General features: G+C 45.3%; 1 protein-coding gene across 2 annotated transcripts in view; it reads right to left on the bottom strand.

Moving 5' to 3' along the window:
- RIMKLA (ribosomal modification protein rimK like family member A) overlaps positions 1-21,405 on the bottom strand; it is a 29,594-nt gene extending 8,189 nt beyond the window's left edge. The window contains exons 1-3 of one of the 2 annotated variants that reach the window (XM_084874656.1): positions 21,158-21,405; positions 4,927-5,157; positions 1,993-2,079 (exon numbers count right to left, since the gene is read on the bottom strand). In XM_084874656.1, the coding sequence (XP_084730782.1) occupies positions 1,993-2,079; positions 4,927-5,157; positions 21,158-21,320 (481 nt within the window). In that variant the 5' untranslated portion in view covers positions 21,321-21,405. The remainder of the gene's footprint in view (positions 1-1,992; positions 2,080-4,926; positions 5,158-21,157) is intronic. The other variant, XM_084874657.1, reaches the window with a different exon arrangement.
- Positions 21,406-25,374: the final 3,969 nt, after the last annotated feature.

The following is a 25,374-nucleotide window of genomic DNA, read 5'->3' as shown; positions in this document are numbered from 1 at the left end:
GTGGGGAAATGTTAGGGCAAGAGTAGAATATGGGGGACTAGCTATGATTATGGGAAATATTAATCATGCTCTGCTAACCATGATTGCCTTGTGTTGGTTAAATTCAGACCTGGCTGGGAGTCAATCTTGGACTTGGGAGTCAACCCTGGACCCAGGAGTCAACCTTGGAATGCAGTCCATTCACTTGGAAAGATTAACAACCTTGTCGCCCAAACAATGGTGTCTCACCCCAGCCTACTTCCTCATGCCTGTAATCCCTACTTCCCCACACCTATAATCCATATTTCCCATGTAATCTTTGTCTTGCCCTCTATAAGCAGCTGGTTTATGGGGGCTGCAGAGCAGATTTTTTTGTGGATGACCTGCTGCTCTCCCATACTGCTGGCAGTGTTAGAATAAAGAATTCAAATATGACTCATATTTGAGTCATATATGATTCAAAAGCAACAACGAGCTGAGAGACATTGCATGTTAGCCGTGCGCCATATCTGAACAGTGGTAGGAGCCCCACCTTGCCACCCACGCTCACTGTTCCTGCTCCTCAACAGGCCCCCTCTAGACTCACAGGCTGCTTTGCTCACACCTGCTGCTCTTTGTTTGCTCAACTCACTTCCGTTCACATTCCACTTGTCACCTTAGGTCTCCTTTTATTTAAATGCCACTTTCACTGCCTCACCGCAGAGCCGGCCCTCCCTCTGTTCGGCTCAAGCTCCTCAACAGGCGCCTGGATATGCATGCTGCAGCAGCATACCCTGCAACACAACTGTCTCTCCTCTCTTCACACCGAGATCCTTGAAAGGTGACTGTCTACTGCACGGTCCCTGCATCACAGGAATTGCTCAATGCATATCTGTTGAGAATACCTCCTCTCACTCCAGATGCCCTGGGCATTTATGTATGTCATCTGGGTACCCACTCACACTCTGCAGGACAATTGGTTTCTGCTGCATCCACCCTCTTCAACATTTACTGACTCCTACTGTGTACTGAGCACATAGTAGGTCTTACAGAGACAGAGAATCACAGGACCTGAACAACTCACAATGGAAAAGGGGGGAAAGGCATATACCCTGTAACTGTCATCCAGTGTAGTTCAGAGCTAGAATCATGGACAAAGTGCTATGGAAACACAAAGGGGAGGGCAATTAATTTTTGGAAGGGCGGGAGAGAGGCCAGGGATGTGGAGGGAAAGACAATGACAGGTGGAGCCGTCCTTAAAGGATGAGCGGAAGTTCACCAGAGGACGGAGGAAGACGGCATTCCCAGCAGAGGTTTTCGAGAGGAAACCACATGGCGTGGGTGAAAGAAGAGTAGTCGGAATGGATGTGGGAGGGTCCCGGGGCCAGAGAAGCTGCAAAGGAAGGTGAGGGTCTTTGTCCAGGGCCTTCCGTGCCATGAGCAGGAATACGGACTTTGTCTAACAGGCAGCACAGGCTGTTGAGAGGGTTTTTCAACAGAGAATGATAATAACCACCTGTCTCTTGCCGAAACCGGTTTGGCTCAGTGGATAGAGCGTCGGCCTGTGGACTGAAAGGTCCCAGGTTCGATTCCGGTCAAGGGCACGTACCTTGGTGGCGGGCACATCCCCAGTAGGGGGTGTGCAAGAGGCAGCTGGTCGATGATTCTCTCTCATCGACGTTTCTATCAATAGCTCTCTATCCCTCTCTCCTCCTCTCTGTAAAAAAAATCAATAAAATATATTTAAAAAAAAAAGAAAAAAAAAAAAAAAAAAGAATAACCTGTCTCAGAGAGTGACTCTCCAAAAAGAATAGAGGATGAACTTCAGTGGAGTTAGGGAAACCAGAGTCAACTCAAGGGCCTGTCACCATCATCGGGGAAGGGTGGGGGCAGAGAGGAGGGGACAGAGGTAAGGACTACACGGCAAGCTCCTCCAGGGGGAGCTCAGTTGCTCCCGGCGGTGCTCCCACTCCATCTAAGGAGGGTCTTGCGTGGCAGTGCTTTGGCCTAAAGGAAGTGCGGAGCAGCACTGACCCTGGTGTCCTCGTGTGCTCTTCACCACCACCGGGTAGCCTAGGGGCTCGGCTTCATCGATCATTTTTGAAAAGTCTTCATGCCCACCTGCCGAGAAAAGGTGAGAGTCAGTGAAGGGAAGGCTGATGGCCGGGGAGCGGTCAGCGCAGCACAGCACCCTCTGGGGGAATTCTTCCAAGGCCTCCTGCCTCTCCACCACACATGCACTGCGCACCTGCAATGTAAGAGGAGGGCGCAGGGATATTTACCGAAGACTTCCATGCGGCAAAGGCTTCCCAGGCTCTTGTGTAATCCCCATCACAGTCCCATGGGATGGGCAGGTATTTTTCCCTTGAGAACGGCTGCCTGAGGTAGACTCTAAGATGGCTCTGAAGATTCCTACCTGCTGGTGGACACGCCTTGTCAATCCCCTCCCTGGAGTGTGGGAGGGGCCAGCAAATATGATGAGGTATCATTCCTGTGATTAGGTCTACTACTTTGAGTTAACCAAGATGGGACGATTCGTGGTGGGCCTGACCTAATCAGGTGAGCCCTTCAGAAGAATGTGAGGTGTCGGAGAGATTTTCCTGCTGGCCTCGAAGGAGCAATCTGCCATGTGGTAGAGCAGAAGGCCATGCAGTGGTGACAGTGGGCAATTGAACATGTCTCAAACTGAAATCATCTCTCCCTCCAAACGCTCACCTCCTACCTACCAATCTGCGTCTTCTCTTCTATGTTTCTAGTCTCAGTGTTTGCTATCACATCTGGTTGCCCAAACCAGAAACCAGTCACTCTTGACTCCTCTCCATACCCCTCTTACCCAACCAATCACTATGTCCCATTATTTCTTTCTCCTTCATAATTCCCGAATCTGTTGACTTATCTTCCTTCTTACTATGGCCACTTTTGTTTAGACCAGTGATTCCCAAAGTGGTCTATATCGACCCCCAGGGGTCTATGACAACCTGCAAGGGGTCTACGTCAGCGGAAAAAAAATTTGGGGGTCCATGAAATGAAAATGGGGGTCCACGATAGTGGATCTCAACATACACTGATAGTACCTATTTACTTACATCATATTATCTTATAATATAAAAACATATAAATTATTTATAAAAGTACCTATGAAGTAAAAAATTTATTATATATGTTTATAAAATTGTGTAAGTTGTAGGATAAAAACCTGCACAGAATGATATACCAGTATCATCTTGTTACAAGCATACGCGCAGTAAACATTCTTGCCAATTTTTGTCTCAAAGCTTCGCGAACTTGCACCGACTTGTTCAATTCGTCACTCTATAAATATGAATGTGAGAAAAATACGTTCATTCGTTTCCTGAATCTTGAATAGGAAAGTGCTGAGAAAATATTTAAAAAAATATAAACTGGTAGTTTATCATACAAATTATAGTGAATCAGTGTTATTTTGTTTGAGAATGCCGGAGAAAAGTAGGTACATTATTTTTTATTAAATTTTAACACTAAACTTCACTACAGTTAGAAATTTACAAAAAAATCAATATCAGGTAAGTAGGGGGTCTACCCAAAACCGAAAAACATGGCAAGGGGTCTACGGCACAAACAAGTTTGGGAACCTCTGGTTTAGACCATCATTGCTCTTTTGAATGGTTTAAAAAAGTCTGCTACTACATATCTTGTCTCCACTTTTCTTTGCCTAATTCCTTCTTCCTAGAGTAGCCAAAGCGATATTCTGAACTCTGATCAGGCCACTTTCTTGCTTAAAGCCCATTAACTTTTGGTTAGTCTTCCCCCCCGCCCCCCCCCCCATTTTTTTTATTCATTTATTATCTGGGTACATAATTTAACATTGCCCCCCCTCCCATACATACCCCCCTCCCCAGAGTTTTGTGTCCATTGGTTGTACTTATATGCATGTATACAAGTCCTTCGGTTGATCTATTATCTCCCCCAGATCTCCCTACCCTACCTGCTGTAATTTGACAGTCTACTTGTTGCTTTACTGTCTCTATATCTATCTTTTGGTTCATCAGTTTATAATGTTCTTTATTATCCATAAATGAGTGAGGTCATGTGGTGTTTCTCTTTCATTGACTGGCTTATTTCACTCAGCATGATGTTCTCCAATTCCATCCAGGTTGCTGCAAATGATGAGAATTCCTTCTTTTTTATGGCAGCATAGTATTCCATTGTGTAGATGTACCACAGTTTTTTGATCCAATCATCTGCTGACGGGCATCTAGGCTGTTTCCAAATTCTAGCTATTGTAGATTGTGCTGCTATGAACAACTTTTGGTTAGTCTTAAGATTAGATCTAATCTCCTTCACATACTGTATAAGGCTACTTATCTTTCTAGCCTTATATCTCAACTGAGTCTCCCTTACATCCTACAAGCTACTCAAAATACCACCAATTGGTCATGCTCTCTCTTGCCTCTAGGCCTTTCTATATTCTTCTCTCAGCTTAGAGTACTTCCCTGCCCCCACCGCACCTTGGTTTACCTGGATAACTTCAGTTTAGTTTAAATCCTATTTCTTTTGGGAAACCTTCCTCAATATTTTCTAAACTCATTAGGAGTTCTCCTATGTATTCCCTCACCACCTTGCACCAACTCTTATCATGGCACTTACTACTCTGCACGCCACTTGCTTGTTTACTTGCCGTCTCTGCCTCTGAAGACCTGGCAATGCCTTGAGGGCAGGATTTTTCCTTGCTGCTATAGTCCAGCGCTAGTATGGTGCTTGGCACATAGTGTATGCCAGATACATATTTAAAGTGTGAATTACAGACAGAAAGAAGCAAAGGCATTTCAGCCAGGGGGGAATGACCATGATAGACTCAAGTTGTGGAATCCTCTAAGATGAACAGCTCCATATTGAAAACCAGTAAGCCACTCGAGGGCTACTGGGGAGAGGAAACACACAGATGCGAATGGAAAAGATAAACTTCAACCCTATTTCAAGGACACTCACCGTAGGAGAAGGTGTCTGGCATGGGGACCCCGTGTCCAGCCAGCTCCTGGAAGGTCCAGAACTTGTTGATGCAGTTTAGAATGCTCTGCGGGCGGTTGACGAGGCGGCAGCCCAGCTTCTCCAGGTGCCGCAGGACGGTGATGTCGCTGTCCGACTGCAGCGAGGGCGTGTTCACCCGGACAAGCACCACATCCGGGAAGGTGGTGAGTGCCTTCTGGTTCAGCTGTAGGCCTGCAATTGGAGGAGAAGAGTGAGCCGTGTGCTTACCGCCGTCTAGTCCCACCAGAACTGGCTCCAACAGGCTCCTCAAGACTGAACCCAGCAGGAAGACAGCCTTGGAAATGGCACTTGAGTATCCTGTTGTAACAAGAAAGCTACAGTCAACTCAATACTCCAGACACATGGGCAGAGCATGATGAGGAGGAAACACAAAGGAACGAACAGGAAAAAAAAGGCAGCCTATGAAGAATAATTCGCATTAGAAGAACCCACAAGGAGACAGGAGAGCCCAGCACCTTCCTTCCGTATAGTACTGGCAGTCCTCAAAGATAGTGGCTTAGGAGACTGGGGACTTGAGGAAAAGGAAGCATGCTAGCTCACATAAGGGATCCCTACTACTGCTTTATGACTTAACCACTGAACATCTATCTGAAATAGGCAAGCATTTAAATAATTATTATGAATATAATGAATGCAAAAATGTCAATGGTAAGTAAAGAAAACGGAACAAAATTATAAACACAAGTTAGTAAAAAGCTAAAAGAAAATATATGTGATTTCCTATTTAAACTTATCTATTTTCTAAAATGTCTCCAAGTGCATATTACCTTTATAACAACAACAACAACAACAAAAAATCTTTTTTAAAAATCCATCTATTAAAAATCAATTCAATATTCAGCCCTGGCCAGTTTGGCTCAGTGGATAGAGTATCGGTCTGTGGACCAATCAAGGGCACATACCCTGTTTGCAGGCTCCTCCCCGGCCCGGCCCCTGGTCACGGCTCATGTAGGAGGCAACCAATCGATGTGTTTCTCTCACATTGATATTTCTCTCTGTCTTTCCCTCTCTTTTCCACTCTCTCTAAAAATCAATGAAAAAATATCCTCAGCTGAGGATTAACAAAACAAACAAAAATATCCAAACTAGCTGAAACCAGTTTGGCTCAATGGATAGATAGAGCATCGGCCTGCAGACTGAAAGGTCCCAGGTTTGATTCCGGTCAAGGGCATATACCTTGGTTGCGGGCACATCCCCAGTAGGGTGTGTGCAGGAGATAGCTGATTGATGTTTCTCTCTCATCGATGTTTCTAACTCTCTATTCCTCTCCCTTTCTCTCTGTAAAAAAATCAATAAAATATATATTTTTAAATATTCAAACTAGAAGCCATCCAAAGACAATTGATCCACATGACAAAAGAATTTGAACTGTATTACATTGGATAGACTGGGAAGATTAGCTTCAAGTGAGGACTCAGAGGAACAGGAGTGTAGTCTTCAAGTATCTGTAGGGTGTCCATGGATAAGAACTATTTGGCTTGTCTTCTATGACCTCAAGCGATAAAGCTATCTATGAGTTATCCACGTCTCTTCTGTATCTCCAGACCCTAGAAGAGTGCCAGGTACATGATAGGCACTATATGTCTTTTGAATTGTACAAAAGGGAGGTAGATTTGGGATCAACAAAAGGGACACTTTTCCAGTGCCTTAGGATGGAATGGGCCGAGCCTCACTGGTCACTTGAGGATGGCATGGAGGGAATGCAAAGATGAGATAAGCTTACAGCAACCTGCTCGGTCTCTTTCAACCTCGATGTCCCATGGTTTGTATTACTGCAAGTAGTAATCTATGCATCTGTGGGGCACCCAGCATCTGGGGATGGAATGATGGAGCCATGAAATGGGATGTGAGAGTAATGAGAACTGCATTCAGGGAACAACTTGGTCTGCCTTAGAGAACCTTAAAGGAGCCTCCAGAATGCTCTTAAGAAAGCCTTAGAGACACAGTTCCAGAACCATCTAACAAGCTTTAACCTAAAGCACCTTCTATTTCAAAAGTGATATTCTGTACAACCATATACGATAAGTCCAAGAAAATAAAAGATGCTAATAAAATTCCTATTTCTCCACTGGGGCATGAATAATATTAGCAAAAAACAATAAGCAAAACAAAATAAAAACAAAGCAAGCAAACAAAAAACACAGTATGGATCTAACTTGCACAGTTCCCCCCATTTCTCGGAGATATGTTGCCAATTTAGAAAAAGGGAGCAGGTATAATCATGAAGAGAAACTGTGTTTAGTACTTCTACTCATAGTACAATATATTCCCAAGGGACATAATTCTCACGATGACTTAAAGAGCATTTAGGTTATCTTCACTTTACCATCAGAAAATAGTACCATTTAGATATGCCTTTTTCTTTACCACTTATAGGCCCTGTAGGAAATAAATTGAAAGGGGCGGAGGGAGCAAGCCCTGTATAGCAGGCTCAAAATTGACAGGAGAAAAAAGAAAAGTGCTCAAGTTGGCACAAATGGTGAGGAAATAGACTCAGGGGAAAAGCAACAGCCCAGGACAACATTGCATAATGAGATAAAATATTCAACAATGCTTTGAAACTATGCAATGCTATACATAGTCTGCAAGGCGCTGGCATTAGCATCGCACAGACTTTCTGCTAAGCAAGGTAAGACAATGGACGGAGATGGGCGCCACCTGATGAGAAAAACAGCTTTGCAACAGAAAAGCGACCTGGAGAAATGAGAAGCAGCAGAAACGTTTGGCTTTTCAATCCCAACACGAGACCACAGATGGACAGTTACACTTCCAAATGCGAAGAAAGGAATTCAGTCGTTTCTGGAAATATCAACCACAAGTGGACAGAGACAGCTCAGCCTTGACAAGCAGGTTCACACAGACCTAGGAAGTCTTACCAGGACTTCATCTCTCTTCTCCCAAGGTAAATCTTTGGGCCTGGCTCATTCCAACTGAAGCCTTTAATAAATGAAGAATGGAATGGGTTAAAGTGAAGCTGAAAAGGCTCTACCAAACAGTTAGACAGGTCAGGGCTCTCACGGTGCTGGCCGTGCAGCTCCATGCAGAGGGACACGGCAGGTTGAGGGATACAGCGCTCACACAACCACCTACTTCTCTGCCCACCGGCTCAGCCCCAGCATTGTTGCTATGGGCCACACCACTTGCCTCCTGTTCATTCCTGCCCTCTGCTGTCTACCCTAGTTTATATCACCATGTCTGAAAGTAGTAGACAAAAGGCTGCCACTCACGGTGGCTTCAATGGGGACAGCAGCTCCACACAGACATGGCCAAGAACAATATGGGTTAAGTCTGGCCTTGGCAAATCTGTCAGTGAATTCAACCACTTACGTAATCACTCCGCCTCTCTTCATTCACCTCTCTCCTTAGGAAAGGTACACTTAATACAGGATGGACCTTACCGTGTCACCCTTCCCAAGATCCACTGTAATCTACAGGCTTCGAGCCAAGGGAATGAAGAGCTGATGCAAGATGTTGGGGAGGGCAGGACTCTGCTTGGCTGCCAGTGAAGGGAAGGAAAGCCCCCAACAGGGAGAGGCTCCTGCCCTCACATCACAGGGATCTCAGGAGCTGCAGTGCCCTGTGCTCTGGGCTTCACCCTGTCCTCGGCAGCAGGGCAGGGAAAAGGGAGCTGAGTTGCTTCTGGGATATTTGGGGTCTCCCAGACTCAGGTTGGGCTTGAGATGTATTATTTAACATTTTCTCCATGTGAATTCTAAAAAGAATAATCTATTGATACTTTCAAGGGTAATTACATTCTGATTTCCTTTTGAACTCTCCATCATTTATCTTTGGAAATATTTTAATTATTAAACACAAGATAGGCTTAGAAACCGGTTTGGCTCAGTGGACAGAGCGTCAGCCTTCAGACTCAGAGGTCCCAGATTCGATTCCTGTCAAGGGCATGTACCTTGATTGTGGGCACATCCCCAGTAGGGGGCGTGCAGGAGGCAGCTGATCAATGTTTCTCTCTCATCAATATTTCTGACTATCTCTCTCCCTTCCTCTCTGAAAAAAAAAAATAATAATAAAATATATTGTTAAAAAGAAACAAGATAGAAAAAATATGTAACTTTTCCTAAACAATTGAGTCCATTTCCTAATTTACATATTGAGTTAAATTAAGTTCACCCTACAAAACTAGACTTCTGCATCTGTATGTACTACAGCAAAGAAATACACTATATAATACAGAGAAATAGCTTTAGAAATAAGCAAATCATTATTGGAAATCATTATTAGAGCTCTAAAAACTAAAAACCACTCTCATCATTCCTATCAACAGAGGGAAGCAGCAGCAGGGATGAATAAAAGGTGCAGTCATTCAGATCTGAATTTGGCTCGCACTGTTATTGAGCATCTGTTGTGCTTTATGTACTTTGCTAAGAACTTCCACATATATTATCTCATTTAAATTAGAGATGTCTTGTAACATGGACCCCTGCAATAGATCTGATTGTAAAAGGCTTTGCCTTTACATGGAACTGATACATAATGGGTCCCTATCCTCTCAACCCGTGCACATACAGCACTAATTTATGTCCTAACACACACACACACACACACACACACACACACACACATCCTTAGCTTCAAAAACGAAACTGGTTTCTAGTATGCCAGAAAAAAAACCCTCATCTACAAAGCCACAGCAAAAATCAGAAACTAGGACACCGTGCATGAGAGCAAGCAGGGACCTCAGTTATGGCGGCTTTTAGAAGCACTCTATGTCAGCAGGATCAGGTAACAACAGTGGCTGGGAGCGAAGCTCTGAAAGTTGTCAGAAAGGAATCAATAATATAAATAAAGTAAGTGGATAACCCACAACGGGCTTCACATTATGTTGTGTTATGAGAAGATGTGTCACCTGAAACGTAACCTGGTTCATCGCACACTCCAGGTTCTCCCTCGGTTCTTTCTACTCTGCCCTCAGCATTTTCTCATAAGGAAAAGTTATTTTTATTATTAACAAGTACTGGTAGATGCCATTGTCCCAGCGCTTGGAAACCTCCCCTTTCAGGTCCCTCCCTCCTGCCCATTTAAAGTTCTTTGTTACAATGCCCAAAGAAATCTCACCTTCACCTCATTAAAACCTGGTGATTATGTGGCCACTTTCTCCTTCTACCAACTGATGTTTGATGAGGTCATTTAATTCAAAGCAACCTTTACTGAACTGTTGGAATGAGTCAGCACCTATGAAGCAAGCAAACAAAGATGAACCAGGTGGTCTCTGCCTACCAGGAGCATAAAGACTCCTTATGGAGAAAGAATTAGACACAAACTAAAGGCCCAGTGCACGAAATTTGTGCACGGAGAAGGGGGTCTCTTAGTCCGGCCTGCACCCTCTCCAATCCAGGACCCCTCAGGGGATGTCTGACTGCCTCTCGCAATCTGGGACTGTTGGCTCCTAACCACTTGCTTGCCTGCCTGTCTGATTGCCCCTAACCACCTCTGCCTGCCTGATTGCCCCTAACTGCTCCCTGCTGGCCCCTAAGGATCATCCCTAACTGCCTCTGCCTCATTCCCCACCTGGGACCCAGGATTCCCTCCTCCAGCCAGTCACAGGCACCTGATACTCAGGCTTCCTTCCCTCTGGCTGGCCACAAGCACCCAGAACCTCGAGTCAGGTGGCTTGTCCCTATCCTGAGCCACAGCCTGGCTGGTCCCCATTCCTCTCTCACAAGCTCATTTGTGCCTGGCTGGTCCCCATTCCTCTCTCCCCACTGCTGAGTGTCTGAGCCCTTAGGCGTGAAGGTATGAGGTCATGAAGACCATTGCATATTAGCTCTTTTTTATGTAGGATATTCATTCACCCATTCATTCAATACACATTTATTGCTTCATGCATTCATTTAGCCAATATTTACTTAGCACCTACTTTGGGCCAAGCCCAGTGTTAGTTTGGGTTCCCCCAGAGAGGAAGAGTTAAGTGGATGATGTTTATTATGACGGTGATTAATGTCAGGAAACACTTTTCGTGAGTAGAGAAGAGAATGAGGCAATAAGGGTGTGTTATCAACTGAGCGACCACCTTGGCCACTGGGGCTTAATCCTGCCGTGCAAAAATAAGAAACAGTTCAGTGCACCCACCTCAGTTATCCCACTCAAGGGGCAAGGGAGCTGGCAAGATAAAATTTTTAATACACCAACTCAGTCTTTGGTGGAGAGCTGCTCCAGGGACATGGTATTAAATCCCTGGCCCTTCTGGCTTGCCATGCCTGTGTGGGCTAAACGGCCACGCTCCTGTGACAGGAGAAAGCTCTCAGACAGACCCAGCTGCTGATGGTTAGAAGTGGGGCCCTATCAAATGGGGAGGGGGCACTGACAGCTAAGGAACAGGCACCATCTTAAGGGCTGGGAGTGGGGGGTGAGGTGTGTGAATGAAACAAGCACTACCCCCCGGAATCTAAGAAAGACAGCACACAGCTGTGATTAATGCCATGGATGCCCTCCTCAGAGCACCGGGGTCTTAAGAAAAATGACCAGTCTGGTTTGGGCAGGGGTGGGGCGAGGGGGCAACCTTCTACAGCACAGTGTGAGAAGTGCTGGAGGGAGCAGGTAGGTGGCCGCCTCTGAGGGAGCATCAAGGAGGCTTTCAGAAGAGAGATGTTGACTCATGGTGCCTCTGGGCTCAGAAGAAACGTGCAAAACTAATAAATGTATAATGCCTACCTCTCCGAAACAAATCGATAGGAACAGCACGCTTCTCACAAGCACTGAGTTGGGGATATCTGATATCTCAGGGCTAACCTATTTTTAAAGCACTTCAAGAAGTGGAGACAACACGAGATGAAAGACAATTATGGCAGAGTGGCCTCCACGTCAGAGGCTTGATGTAACTCCTTGCTCTCATTTAATGGCTTGGCAAGACATAAACATCTCTGGGTCTGTTTTCTCTTCTGCAAAATGGAAGGGTCCCAGAGCTTGGAAACCTCCCCCTTTCAGGTCCCTCCCTCATCCCTTCCCCACCTCGCCATCTGGATCTTTCTTGCAGCCATGAGAGAAATTTCATCCCTCCCATGTCAGGCACCCAAGACTCCTGTCTCCAAGGCTATGTCATTTTCCTGAACTCTGAGCTCCACCTGGTCTGATCTGCCTTTTCTACCCCCACCTCCCACTCCGTCCTATCTCCACTGTGCCCCTCAAAGGGCAGCGAATCCCTTACCTTCAAACTTTTCAGTGTGTGTTCCCTTCACCTTCTTTTTCTGGGTCCCACTGAACCCTGGCTCTCCCCAGTAACTGCTTACCCAGCAGCTCCACCAAGTTGTGGCTGTTTTCTCTCTCTCACACCTGGGATTACTGGGGCAAGAGGCAGGACAGGTGTGCTCCTTGCTCCTCATTGTGGCTTCCAGTGCATTCTCTTCTCTCTCCTCAAACACCCAGCCTGACTCTCATCAGACTGCATAGCATCCAACTTGTGCAAGTTCGCTAAGGACCCCGGTTACTCCTCTGTCCTGGAAGCTTTAGCTCCTGACTCACTGGTTCTCCCATACGTTCATAAATATTGGCAATTTCAGTGTCCATATGGAGAATTCTTCCAAAGCCCAGGCCTGGACTCAACTTGACCTCCTTTTCTCCAAGAGTCTTGTCCACTACCTCACCTCAGCCACCCCTGCCAGCTACAGCCTAAACTTTATGCATTCGTCATAATTCCGATTTCCAACCACTGTCTCCTATCTTTCCAGCTTCTCCCAACTCCAGCCACACTTAGATCCCATCAGGAACTATTATGCCTGGATCCCTCATCTTTTCACTGTCCCTCACCCCCTTCCTACCCTCTTTCTGTTTTACTCTATATTTAAATTCAATAGACAAGAATTATAACTTAAACCCTCAAGTCCTTGTACTTGTTTCTTGTTTGGCTAAATCACAACCCTGGTTAGACTGCTCCAACTCTCTGCCTACTCTGTGCCGTCCTGTGCAATGAAACCAATCTCCTTTAAAAACGCCCAAACCTGCTGACTGGTCTCAAGGGCATCCTTATGGCTGTGCAATAAGTATTATAGTCCTGAGTCCATTCACTCTCCCACAACCCTACACAACTATCTCACCATTTCTTTTCCTGCCTCAAACCTTCACCACTTCCTCCCTCCTTCTCCTTCTCACTCTTCCTATTTTGATGAGAAAACCCAAGGCAATCAGAAAAGAACTTCTCTAAAATCTCCCGCAATCACATCTACTTGCACACCTGTACCTATGCCTTCGAGGTTCCCTTCTCTCTTATTTTGATGGCTGAAGTATCCTTGCTCCTAGCTTAGACCAGTTCCTTGAAACATACAATGTCCCAGCCTCTCTTGCCCAGTTAAGGCACTTTTCTGGCAATTCACCTCTCTCCTATTTGCCGGTTTCTCCCTCTATTGGATTACTCACACCAGCATATAGCATGCTGTTATTTCTCCCTTCTTTAAGAAACACCTCTCAAACCCATCTCCCCTTTGAGCAAAGTCTCAGTTGTTTCAAGCTGCTATAACCAAGTACCACAGACTGGGTGGCTTAAACAACAGAAATCTGTTTCTCACAGCCATGAAGACTGGACGTCTGATGCCAGGATGTCAGCGGGGTTGAGTTCTGGTGAGAGCCCTCTTCCTGGTTTGCAGAGAAGACAGTTGTCTTCTTGCAGTATCCTCACATGGCAGGGAGGGGACAAGCTCTCTGCTTTCTTCCTATCAGGGCACTAAGCCCATTATGAAAACACCCTCATGGCCTCGTCTAAACCTAATTTCCTCCCCAAGGACCCATCTCCAAATATCATCACATTGGGGGTTGGAGCTTCAATATCAGAGTTTGAGAGGGGCCACACTCTAGTCCATAGCAATCTATCAACCCATTTTTCACCTTCCCTCTATAGACAAACTCCTAAGACAGTGTGTATATTCACTGTTTCCATCACTTCATTAAAACTGCTCTTATCAGGGTCACTAATGCTAAATCCAACTGTCAATTCTCATTCCTCATTTTACTTGTTCCTACCAGCAACATTTGTCACGGTCTGATCACATCTTCTTCTTGAAACACCTTCTCTACGTGGCTTCCAGGATACCACACTCGCTCCTGTATTTCCTTTCCTCAGGACTCTTTGCTAGTTCTTCCTTCTCAGCCTGATCACAAACAATGCAATGCCCCAGAGCTCAGACCTTGGACCTCCAGTCACTTCCTTGATAGGTATAAGGCTTTCCCTTGAATCTCAATCAGTAGGATGAACTGCCTACCTGACATTGCCACTTGGATGGAGGAGACAGAATACACTCAAGTAAAGTAAAACATATAGTGGCACCACAGACGGCATCCTGCTCCACACCACCTGCCCAAACCTAGTCCCCTCACATCCTGTCCACACAAGGAAATGGCAAACTTTATTCTTCTAGCTCCTCAGCCTGAACATTTTGGAGTCCTCTTTGACTAGTCTGTCCTGTACACCCAACATCTGATCCAGTAGGCAAATCCTGACAACTCTGTCTTCAAATTATATCTGAAATCCAGTCGCTTCTCACCTCCTCCCCTGAAATCATTCTAGCTCAACAATCATCGTCTCTCACCTAAATACTTCCTAAGTGATGTCTCTACTTCCGCCCTTGTTGCCATCAGTCTATTCTCAACACCATGCCTGGAATGACCCTGTGCACATACGTTAGGTCATGTCACTTCTCTGCTCAAAACCCTTGAGTGATTCCCAGCTCATCCAGAGTAAAAGTCGAAGTCCTTCCGTGACCCACAGGCCTACATATCTGCTCTCTCTACATTCCGACCCCTCCAACTTCCTCTCCTTAATGCTTGCCTCCTGGCCCGCTTGGCTCCAGCTGTTCCCTCTGAATTACTCCCAGGTACCAAAATGGCTCGCTTCCTCACCTCCTTCAGTTCTGTACTTGAACAGCATCTTCTGGGTGAGAACCACCTCAGCCTACCTGTCTAAAATTGCAACCCCCGCCAAAACCGGTTTGGCTCAGTGGATAGAGCCTCGGCCTGCGGACTGAAGGGTCCCGGGTTCGATTCCAGTCAAGGGCATGTACCTTGGTTGTGGGCACATCCCCAGTAGAAGGTGTGCAAGAGGCAGCTGGTCGATGATTCTCTCTCATTGATGTTTCTAACTCTCTATCCCTCTCTCTTTCTCTCTGTAAAAAAATCAATAAAATATATTTAATAAATAAATAAAATAAAATAAAATTGCAACCCCCTTCCCCACGTTTTTCCTCCTTAGCTCTTTTAACCAACAGACTATGTATTTTATTTAACTTGATTGTATTCTATCTCCCCCATCTAGAATGTAATCTCCTTGAAAGGGAAGGATTTCTGCCCTATTCTGGTGCCCAGAACAATATCCTACACATAGTAGGCAGCCAACAGATATTTGTTGACCAAATGAATGACTGAAATCATAATGAGGGTGGAGACTGTGTCCATTACTCTCCACCATACCTCCAGTTCCTAGCACAGTGCCTGGCATACAGTAAGCACTCAGTTAATATTTGTTTAATAAAATAAATAAATGAATAGTTTTGTTGTGAAGATTAAGGCACAAAAAAGATATTAAAGTATTAATAGAATTACAGGAATAAAGAACCATTATTCCTGTTAGATCCTCAATGCAACGTAACTTAAATTTAACATTTTTTTCATAGTGGAGTCCTTGAATCACTTTTTAGTAGTGAAGAATCACATAGAAAGAGATTCAGAATTTCAGATGTGTGATAGGCTTTTGTTAAAACAATATAAAACGCTCCTAAGGTGACACATCTCAGGGAAGTGAGTCAGGTGGCCGGGGAGAGTCTGAAGTGGATGGCCCTGGATGTCAGTGGACTCTCTGCTGGAAAGGGGAGTGACAAGGGCATGTGGACAGATGGGGATGACATGGACCTCGCTGATGATGGCTATCACCCGACCACCAGAAAATCCTAAAAAAATTTGGTGGAAGTGTTATGGTAGCAACAACAGGTGGTCCAAAAATCTATAAGCAGGGCTTTGAGATCCACTAAGGATCCCAATCGGTGTTCATGAAGTTCATGAAGTGTCTGTAAGAACTGTTAGAAACATAAACATAAAATAGACATCCTACCCCCCTTCAGTCCTCGAGGTCAGCCCACAGATATAAACGCGGACCCATGGGGTAAAGCATATCCATTCAGTGCTCATGTCAGTTTGGAAACATATGGTGGGTGCTTCCACCCACTGCCTGACCTTTCCTCTAGAGCTGTTCTGAAGTTTATTCCGATTACGGGGGTCAGGCACAAGCCTTCGGCAGGGACCGAGGTTACGCTCACCTCTGTGCACAAAGGTGAGCATGGTACCCTTTACTGCTAGTGCCTTCCTGTGCAATGATGGAAGGCCATCATTTCTCCGTGAGGCCTCTGTTGTCTTTTGGAAGGCTGCAATAAGACCATTTCCTCATCTACATTTCGTTAGGATTCCCCCTGACCCAAACCTTTTAAATCTTATTTACCTGATTAAAACAAAGAACCAAGTACAAGTATCTCAGAGCACCGTAACTTAAAGAATCTGACCTAGAAACTGCCATATGGCCTTTTTTTGGCTCTGAAAGTAAGGGAAGGAATGCTGAATCATTCTGCTCCTAAGAGACAAATTATAACACACCCTGATTTCAGGTCAAGCTTATTTTTTTCTGTCTTGGTATCTGTCTCTGAGTTTGTGGCTATACTTGTTTTTTGGGGACAGTTAATCGTAAAAACCTGTGGGTGGTCAAAGACCTTAATTTGCACTAATGACCCTGTCCTCATATAATGGGTCATCATAAAAACACTTACAAAAATTTACACATCCACTCATGATCTCCCCAACACAAAAGCTAATTACAGTAAAAGTCTCTTATTTTTAAGTTAGCCTTTAAAAGGCACCTCACTCATGCCCTAATCCAGTGGTCGGCAAACTGCCGCTCTGTTGACCAATGAGTTTGCCGACCACTGGGATAGGGGCTTAATCCCAAGGGACAACAGCCTGTAATTATTGGAATCGAGAGTCTAGGTCAGTGGTCGGCAAACTCATTAGTCAACAGAGCAGCAAACCGAGGCCTGTGAACCGCATGTGGCTCGCAAGCTGGTTTGCCGACCACTGCCCTAACCGGTTTGGCTCTGTGGATAGATCGTCAGCCTGTGGACTGAAGGGTCCCAGGTTCAATTTCAGTCAAGGGTATGTACCTTGGTTGCCGACACATCCCTCGTAGAGGGTGTGCAGGAGGCAGCTGATCGATGTTTCTAACTCTCTATCCCTCTCCCTTCCTCTGTAAAAATCAATAAAATATATTTTAAAATAAATAAAAATAAAAAATAAAATAAAAATAAAAGGCACCTCACCCAGTCATCCAACAAACAAGGCTTACTGTGGACCATTATAGAGCATACATATGAGGAATCCCCATTCGTTTAGTGGGAAAAGGAACATAAACTTTATAAATAGATGTTATAATAAAATATGATGAATGCTATTTTAAAAGGTATGTACAATGTGATTTGGCAGCAGATGGAAGAGAAAAACTGCTTGGGCCAGGGTAGGAAGTTTAAGAAAGACTTTATAGAGATGAGTGGCTTGAGCTGGATATGAAGGCAGAATAAAAGTTTACCATGTGGGAGGGACCTGGCCTAGATGGGCATTGCAGGCACAGCAAATTTCAGTGCAAGGGGTGAGATGAAGTCAGTGTGGGCTGATGGGGGCAAGTGGGGGGTCAACTGTGGAATGGATGAGAGGAAACAGAAATTCTGGTTCTGCTGAGATCAGAATTACTGCGTATCAGTCCTTACTGCCAACCTGGATGCCCTTATTGATGTTTATAAAAGTTAATATGTAAAAAGAACTTACAGCTGTGCCTGGCACACAATTAAACACGATGTATATTATGCTTTGGCTATTGCTATACGCATTTTGGTGCCACATTCACCACCATCTCATTCCCAGGGGTGAGGATAATTAATAAATATTAGCTGAATGAATGAAGAACTTGAGGTTTCTAGGAAGGAAATGAAGGTGGATGTGATTCTCATGATGCTATAGCCAGCAGAAAGGTGAAGGGCACCTTCACCTTTTCTATGGGACTGTTTCAGTCACCTGAAGGTCATTCCACTTTTTCCAGTCATCTCCCCACCCAAATCTGTGCTGGGGCGTGTAGATGACTGGGTTAAAAATAAATACTCATAAAACCTTGCATTTGCATAGCATTTTCAGTTTACTTGTGTTAGCTTAAAAATAACTATAGTCTTTAAACCCAAAACTTTTCATCTCTTGTCTGAATCCTATTTGCAGATACAACCTGAAATTCTTAAAAAAAATAAATTAAAAAAAATATATATATATATATATATATTTTTTTTTAATATATTTTATTGATTTTTCATAGAGGAAGAGGGAGAGTGAGAAACATCGATGAGAGAGAATCATCGATCAGCTGCCTCTTGCACACCCCCTACTGGGAATGTGCCCGCAACCAAGGTACATGCCCTTGACCGAAATCGAACCCAGGACCTTTCAGTCTGCAGGCCAACTCTATCCACTGAGCCAAACCGGTTTCGGCACAACCTGAAATTCTTTCTCTCAATTTGAGCCTCTACCTATGGAAGCTCAGGAGAGGATTTAAGCAACTGCCAGAGGCACTGACTCCATCCACTCTTCGATCCTGGGGAAATGTTCTCAAGAAGAAATAGAGAAGATGAAGACTTTGTAAAGGTGGCACCTTTACTTCCTCAACTATGGAAGTGCTTTGCAAAGTCACTATCCGGCCTCCATTTAATTCAATTTGGTTCATGTCCACATCTACCGAGAAAAGTACTCTAGGCTGCAGATGTCACTAAGCACAGTTACCCCACATCACGGGGCCTGGAATGAGGACATCAAGTTTTGAACTGTGGGTTTGCTGCTAACTAGCGAGGTGACACTGAGCAACTCATGTCGTCTCTTTGAGCATCCGGTTCTCGATTTGTAAACTGAAGGGGTGAAACCGAAGGGATGATCGCAAAGTCCTTACCAGCTCTCACATTCTGTAATTCTCAAATGGGCAACAGCATCCAGATCATTATGAAGATCTGTTTCTATGTTTCAGAGACAGTACATTCTGGAGTATTTTTTCAGAAGGATATTTTGGCTTAGCAAATTGCCAAGAGTTTTCTATAGTTTAAATACAGAAGAAACTGGGAAATAGAGCCGATAATCTTTAGTTATTCAAAATGTTTGAGTGCCTATTGTGTATAAGGCACTATTCTAGTCACTTATTACAGCACTGAACAAAACAAATGAGATCTCTCTTCTGAGGGAACTCACTTTCTTATGCTTTAATTAACCCACCCAACAAATAAATCTTTTGATGTTCTAGATGGCAGAAACAGTGATCTAGTAAGTTTGCTTTATGTGTTGTGATATATGTGTGGCTATATGAACTAGCAAAAAATTTTTTAAAATGCATCAAAAATACTTGATTTCGATTTCTCCATTGACCAGGCAAATGACCATATAGATTTTGTTGTACTTTAAAAAGTAATAATTCCTGGTTCATTAATTGATTGAGAGACACAGGACTTCAGTAAAATTTTGTTTAGTAAACAAAAGGGTTGAAATGCCTTCTGCAGCTCTAGAATTTAATTTTCTCTTTTGTTAGGGCTGCTTCTTTAAAATGGGGGTTTAGATATAAAACAGAGAACATTCCCCCACTCTTTCACAGCGTGTTTGATGGGGTCTATCACAGGAACATGTGGAATTCTGGCTACCGTATCTAAAAAAGGCATCATTACAAGTTGTAAATAAATAAACTGAAGAGCAAACGAAGCAACCCTGGGTCTAGGTGAGTGAAAATAACAGATTATCCCACTTAAGTATGGCACTGACACAGAATTTCAGAGCTGAGGGAATCTTAGCCCTTCATTTTATAACGAGAAACCTGAGATTCAAACCCATAACGTGTCTTGGTCAAGGCAAAGCCAGGATACTTGTTAGCAGCAAAACTGTAATAAGAATCCAGGTCTGCAGATTCCTTGTAATTTAGTTCTACATTAACTGGGGGCTTTAGCAAGTCAAGGAGAGAGAGAGATGGTACTCTTTATGGTTGACAGACACTGTTTTAGACTGAATGTGAGACATCTTATGTTTGTAGTATATTTCTCCAATAGGCTATATAGTCTGATACTACTTATCAAGGATTTAGACATGGTTTTGGATGAAACATCTAGAACAGATACCTTCCACTAAGAAACGAGTCATATTCAAAATATCACTTGTAAGCAGCCAGTTCAGAATTTGGAATCCCTTTCCCCCCACCAAAGAGAAGTAACAAATTATGAGCTTATTTAAGCAAGTGTGGTTGAAATAATATGCAAGGTATCCCAGGAAGCACCCTCAAGGAGGGTCCAAATCCGTTTGAGTCCTACACCCCCCTGAAGTAGCTGTAACCCAGGGCGAAAGTTCCTAATCCATAGATTCCTACGTCAGACTGCTTGCATTAAGAATAATTAAAAATACCTAAAAACATGATTGACCTTTTGTGGTCAGGGCCACAGATGATAACCATGTCTCTCCAGAGACATCTCTTGGACACAGCCGTGGAGAAACCAGTGAGACCAGAATGGTCTGTACCTGGAGTCTTGGCTTTTCTGGAATCAGAACTCGACATTTTCCTTTTTTAGGAGAGACGATGAATTTAAAGACAACCCATCAAAGACCTACTCTCCCACTTTACATTCACGAGGTGACTCCAATCTTCCTCAGGTTTTCCCCTATGTAGGTTCCTACTCTGGGAATGATATTCCCATGTAGTGCGTGATGCTTACGCGCTCTCGGAAAACTTTTAAAACACTCGTGTTAATGGCAATTTTGTACATTTCACGTGGGTTTCCATAAATCTCCCCCGGCAAGAAATCGATGCAAGCAGAATTTGGGACTGGCAGCTTGCTTTCCTTCCAAACGGCTTCAGGTACATTCGAGTTCCTCCTACAACAAAGTACCCTGAGTCAGTTCATCCCCGCTCCCAAATCCTGGCCTGGGGCCGATGGTGGTGGTCCAAAGAAGCTTTCAAGGTTAGGAGCTGGAAGATCCAAGCCCAAGAGGTCTGGCTGGGGACTGTGGCCGGTTCCGGGGACCCGGAGGAGACTTGCCTGGGGGAGGCCCAGGGTGCGCGCCCCCTGGCCGGCTCTCCGGACCCCCTGCGCGCCCGCCTGCCTCCCCGCTCCCCCGGGGCCGCCGCACTCACCGAGGTGGCCGCCGACGACGGTGACCGCGATCTGGTCCATGAACACCGCGCGGAAGCGCACGCCCTGCTCCGCGCAGCGCTGCTGGAGAGCGCGCAGGATCTGCACCTGCGGGTAGTCCTCGCAGATGCGCCGGTCCGTCAGGAACCAGAGCTGCGGGCACATGGCGGCCGGCACGGCGGCCCCGGCGCGGCGCGGACCCCGGGCTCCCCGCGCGCTCGCTCGGGCTGGCGGGCGATCGCGCGCCCGGCCCCGCTCCCGCCGGTGCGCCAGGCGCCTCTGCAGCCCTGACCCAGCGAATCTGCCGGCCGCGGGGCGCCGCGCCGGCCCCGGGAAGCCAATCAGCGCGCGGCGGCGGGCCCTGGCAGCCAATCAGCGCGCGGCGGCGGGCTTGGGCAGCCAATCAGCGCGCGGCGGCGGGCGCGGGCCGGCCGCGCGGCCAGCTGCAGAGGCGGCCTGCGGCTGCCGGGGAGGGGGAACGCGGCCGGCGGCCTGCGGCTACCGGAGGACGGGATGCTGGCGGGGTTCGGGGCCCCGGGAGCCGGGGAGCCGTGGGCGGGAGACCGTGAAGCTGAGAGAGGGCATCCTGCCCTGGACTCCAGTGGGCGTGGCGCTGCCGGTCGGGGTGGGGCGGTTGGAGCGGGAGGGGCCGGGGCGGCGGCCGGGTGGCTGGGAGGGGGCGGCCCAGCTGATGGACTGTTGTAAGGATGCGCAGAGGGGATGTGTCCCAAAGGCGATCGATGGCGAGCTTGGTGGCGATGGTGAGGGGAATGGGGGAGGGAGAGGGGAAGAAAGGGTTGCAGTGACCGGTGGCCTCTTACAGAGTCAGGGCAGGGCCTCAGGAGCCTGGCGAAGGTCACCTGGCTAGGCCCCCAGTTGGACCCTGGCCTTGGAATTCTCTGCCCAAATACTGGCCTGGAGCTGGAGGTAGGGGGTTGATGGGGAGTTGGGTTTTAGCCGTCTCCCGTTTAGGTAGTTTGAAGGCACATTTCTCAAGGTCTCAGATGTTCTTACACTGGACACACCCCCCCCCCAACCCCCCCCCCCCCCCTCCGTCCTAGTTTGCAGTTCTGGGGCTGTAGAACCTCAACGTGATGAAAAAGGATCTGTGACTCCTTTTTTAGTGAGATAGACTTCTGGCTGGTCTTTCTTGCCCCTCAGTTCTTGCAACTTGCAACTGAGTCATCCTTAAACACCATCCTTGGTCCCAGCCAATTGCAAATCCTGTCTGCAAACAGCGATGTTGGAAGCCAGATTTTCCTTTCAAAATAACGGCTAGACTGAAGCTAGCCATCTTTGGAGACTGCATTGGCCCTTCCAGAATTATTAAAATATATGTTGTTGTTGTTTTGTTTTGTCTTATGGAAGCAAGAGTAATTTCAAGGCAGGCCCAGCAATGACAACTTAGAAATGGGGAAAGATGACTCAAGTAAGATACAGGCTTCACTATAAAGTAAATATTATGGAGGTGCATTCATTTAACCTCTATATGTGCCTTTGGAAAAGTTCTGTCTAAACAAATTTAATTATTTTTCAAGCAAGTTTAAGTACATTCTTTTATGTTACAAAATTCACCCCCACACCCATGTATGATTTTTTTTTTTTTTTTAAGTAACAGTAACCTAGTGCCCTATGGATTAGCAACTTTCAAAACTCTCTTCTAATCCACAGATCACCTTGGACACTAGATGTCCCATTGATACAGGTGCTTCCCACTGAGCTTCTGCAGGGTCATACATATGAGAACCATCTCATGATGACTCTAACCATTGCCACACCCAAGCAACCCGTGTTCACATTTACTCACACTGTTGGATTCTGATGGCTCTCAGATGTGTCAAAACAGTTCTTTTAGTGTTACAGGCAGCTTTCACCTGCCCCCCTCCCTCCTCGCTAGAACGTGTGCAAGGCACCAATGGGGAATAACTAGATTTGGACCAGTTTAGGTAGTAGCCACCATGCTGGTCCCAGAACTGCCATGCCAATCAGCGCTCCAGCCCTGAGGCTGGGCATGGCTGGCCATACTATGCACTATCCTTTCTGATGAGTGCTCCCATAGGAATCTAGAGTCCTGCCTGCAATTTGCCTCGGCTGACTCTACCTTTGCCTACGCTCCCTCAGCTCCTCAAACACACCAGTATATGAATAGTGGATATGATTTGAGGTTTTTTTTTTTTTTTTTCTAGAAGGCTCCTCAACAGTCAGGCAAAGCAGAGAGTGCAGAAGACTGGAAGCACTGTCATCTCACTGTACCTCAGTAACATCCAAATCCCGGTTTCATCCCATGGGGACTCCCTTCAACAGGAATAGCAGAGAATGTGGCCCATGTTGCCACCAGGTATGACCTCTAGTGGGGTGACTCAGTGAAATCAAAGGCGGTCAAACACATATGCACATTTCTCAATCTGTGTCTCTTATACTGCTGCCCTGTAACTACTTTTTATTTATTTAGCAGAAGGGTATGACATTGAAGAATAGGATGCTAGGGGGGAAAAAGAATAGGATGCTATATAATCTGGCACACAGCAACATTTTCTTGTTCTCCTTTTGTGTTATCTTCAATAAAAATATATTGGGCCGAAACCGGTTTGGCTCGGTGGATAGAGTGTCTGTCTGTGGACTGAAAGGTCTCCTGTTCAATCCGGTCAAGGGCATGTGTATTGGTTGCAGGCACATCCCCTGTGGGGGTGTGCAAGAGGCAGCTGGTCGATGTTTCTCTCTCATCGATGTTTCTAGCTCTCTATCCTTCTCCCTTCCTCTCTGTAAAAAGAAAAAAAAAAAAAAAAAAAAAATATATATATATATATATATATATATATATATATATATTTTAAAGCATATTAGATAGGGTTCTAGGCAAGGATAAGAAGGAGGGACACGTCCCAAAGTGGTTACTAAATACATGAAAGAGGATTAGTAGAATCTAATCTAGAGATAGTGAGAATAGTGAAGTAGATGACCTTAACCATTTGAGCTTAGATCTGTCTGCTCAGATTAAAGGACATAGAAAATTGTAAAGAAAAGATAACTTCAACCATAGGAGTGAAACAACTTTGAGTAACTGGCTTTCAAAGTGATCTGCCAACAGTCTTTCATCTACCAGACTAAATCCTGGTGAAAAGCAAAAGTTACATGAGTCACACCTGTTACTTGGAAAAATTAGTAATTGGCTTTGTCCCTTCTTGCCTGGGAAGCTGACAACATACTGTCAGTATTTGGTATTTAGTTGGTCATGTCTTGCTGAAGCCTTCAGATGTTATTTATTTTTTCAATCCTGAAGCCAGCTAAAGGTTCCTAGGAACCATTGTTATTTGACAACATCAGATAGTGTAATCATGTTCAGTAGAAGAGCGTGCATTGGACACAGCAGGCACTAGGTAGAATATATAGGAAGTAGTATAGGTAGTAAAACACACACACAAAAAAACACTGAACTAGAAGATTCAAGTTCTTGTCCTGTCTACCTAGCACTGCTAACTAGACAGCAAGGTGACATTAAGAAACTCATTTAAACCTCACTAGCCTTATTCATAACTTGAGATTCATAATTTGGTTACCTATTAAATACTAAATAAATAAAATAGCCTCTAAGGAATCTCTAAAATACTTTAATCCTATAGTCTCATTGGAAGTGTCACTAAATATTCAAGAAACTCATAGACAAACACCTGGAGCCAAGAGCAAATTAGCTGAACTGAGCCAACCACCAAGAGGAAGCAAGCCTGAACTGGTCAGACCAGAGGTGCGGCTGCAAAGCCTGCCCTCATTTCCCAGGAAGATGTGTGGAGGCCACGCACGGGGGCAATGGCAGGTAGTACTGGGGAAAGAATGTCATCATGGGTTCACTGAATGTTCCTTTCAATCTAGGTGTGAGATTTGAAATACATCTAAATGTTCTCCATGATTTACTTTGGAGGGGGTATTCTATCACTATATCTCTAGGGAAATATATTCAAAAAGAGCTACTTACACAATATTGTTCTTCAAGTACCTTATAGAGCAGTGGATCTCAACCTTTCTAATGCCGAGACCCTTTGATACAGTTCCTCATGTTGTGGTGACCCCCAACCATAAAAGTATTTTCATTGCTACTTCATAACTGTAATTTTGCTACTGTTATGAATTGTAATGTAAATATCTGTGTTTTCCGCAGAAACCGGTTTGGCTCAGTGGATAGAGCGTCGGCCTGCAGAATGAAGGGTCCCAGGATTCTGGTCAA

The sequence above is a fragment of the Pipistrellus hanaki genome, assembly GCF_964339955.1.
Source record: "Pipistrellus hanaki genome assembly, chromosome: 2".
Lineage (NCBI taxonomy): Eukaryota > Metazoa > Chordata > Mammalia > Chiroptera > Vespertilionidae > Pipistrellus > Pipistrellus hanaki.
This window is presented reverse-complemented; position numbering and strand designations above follow the sequence as displayed.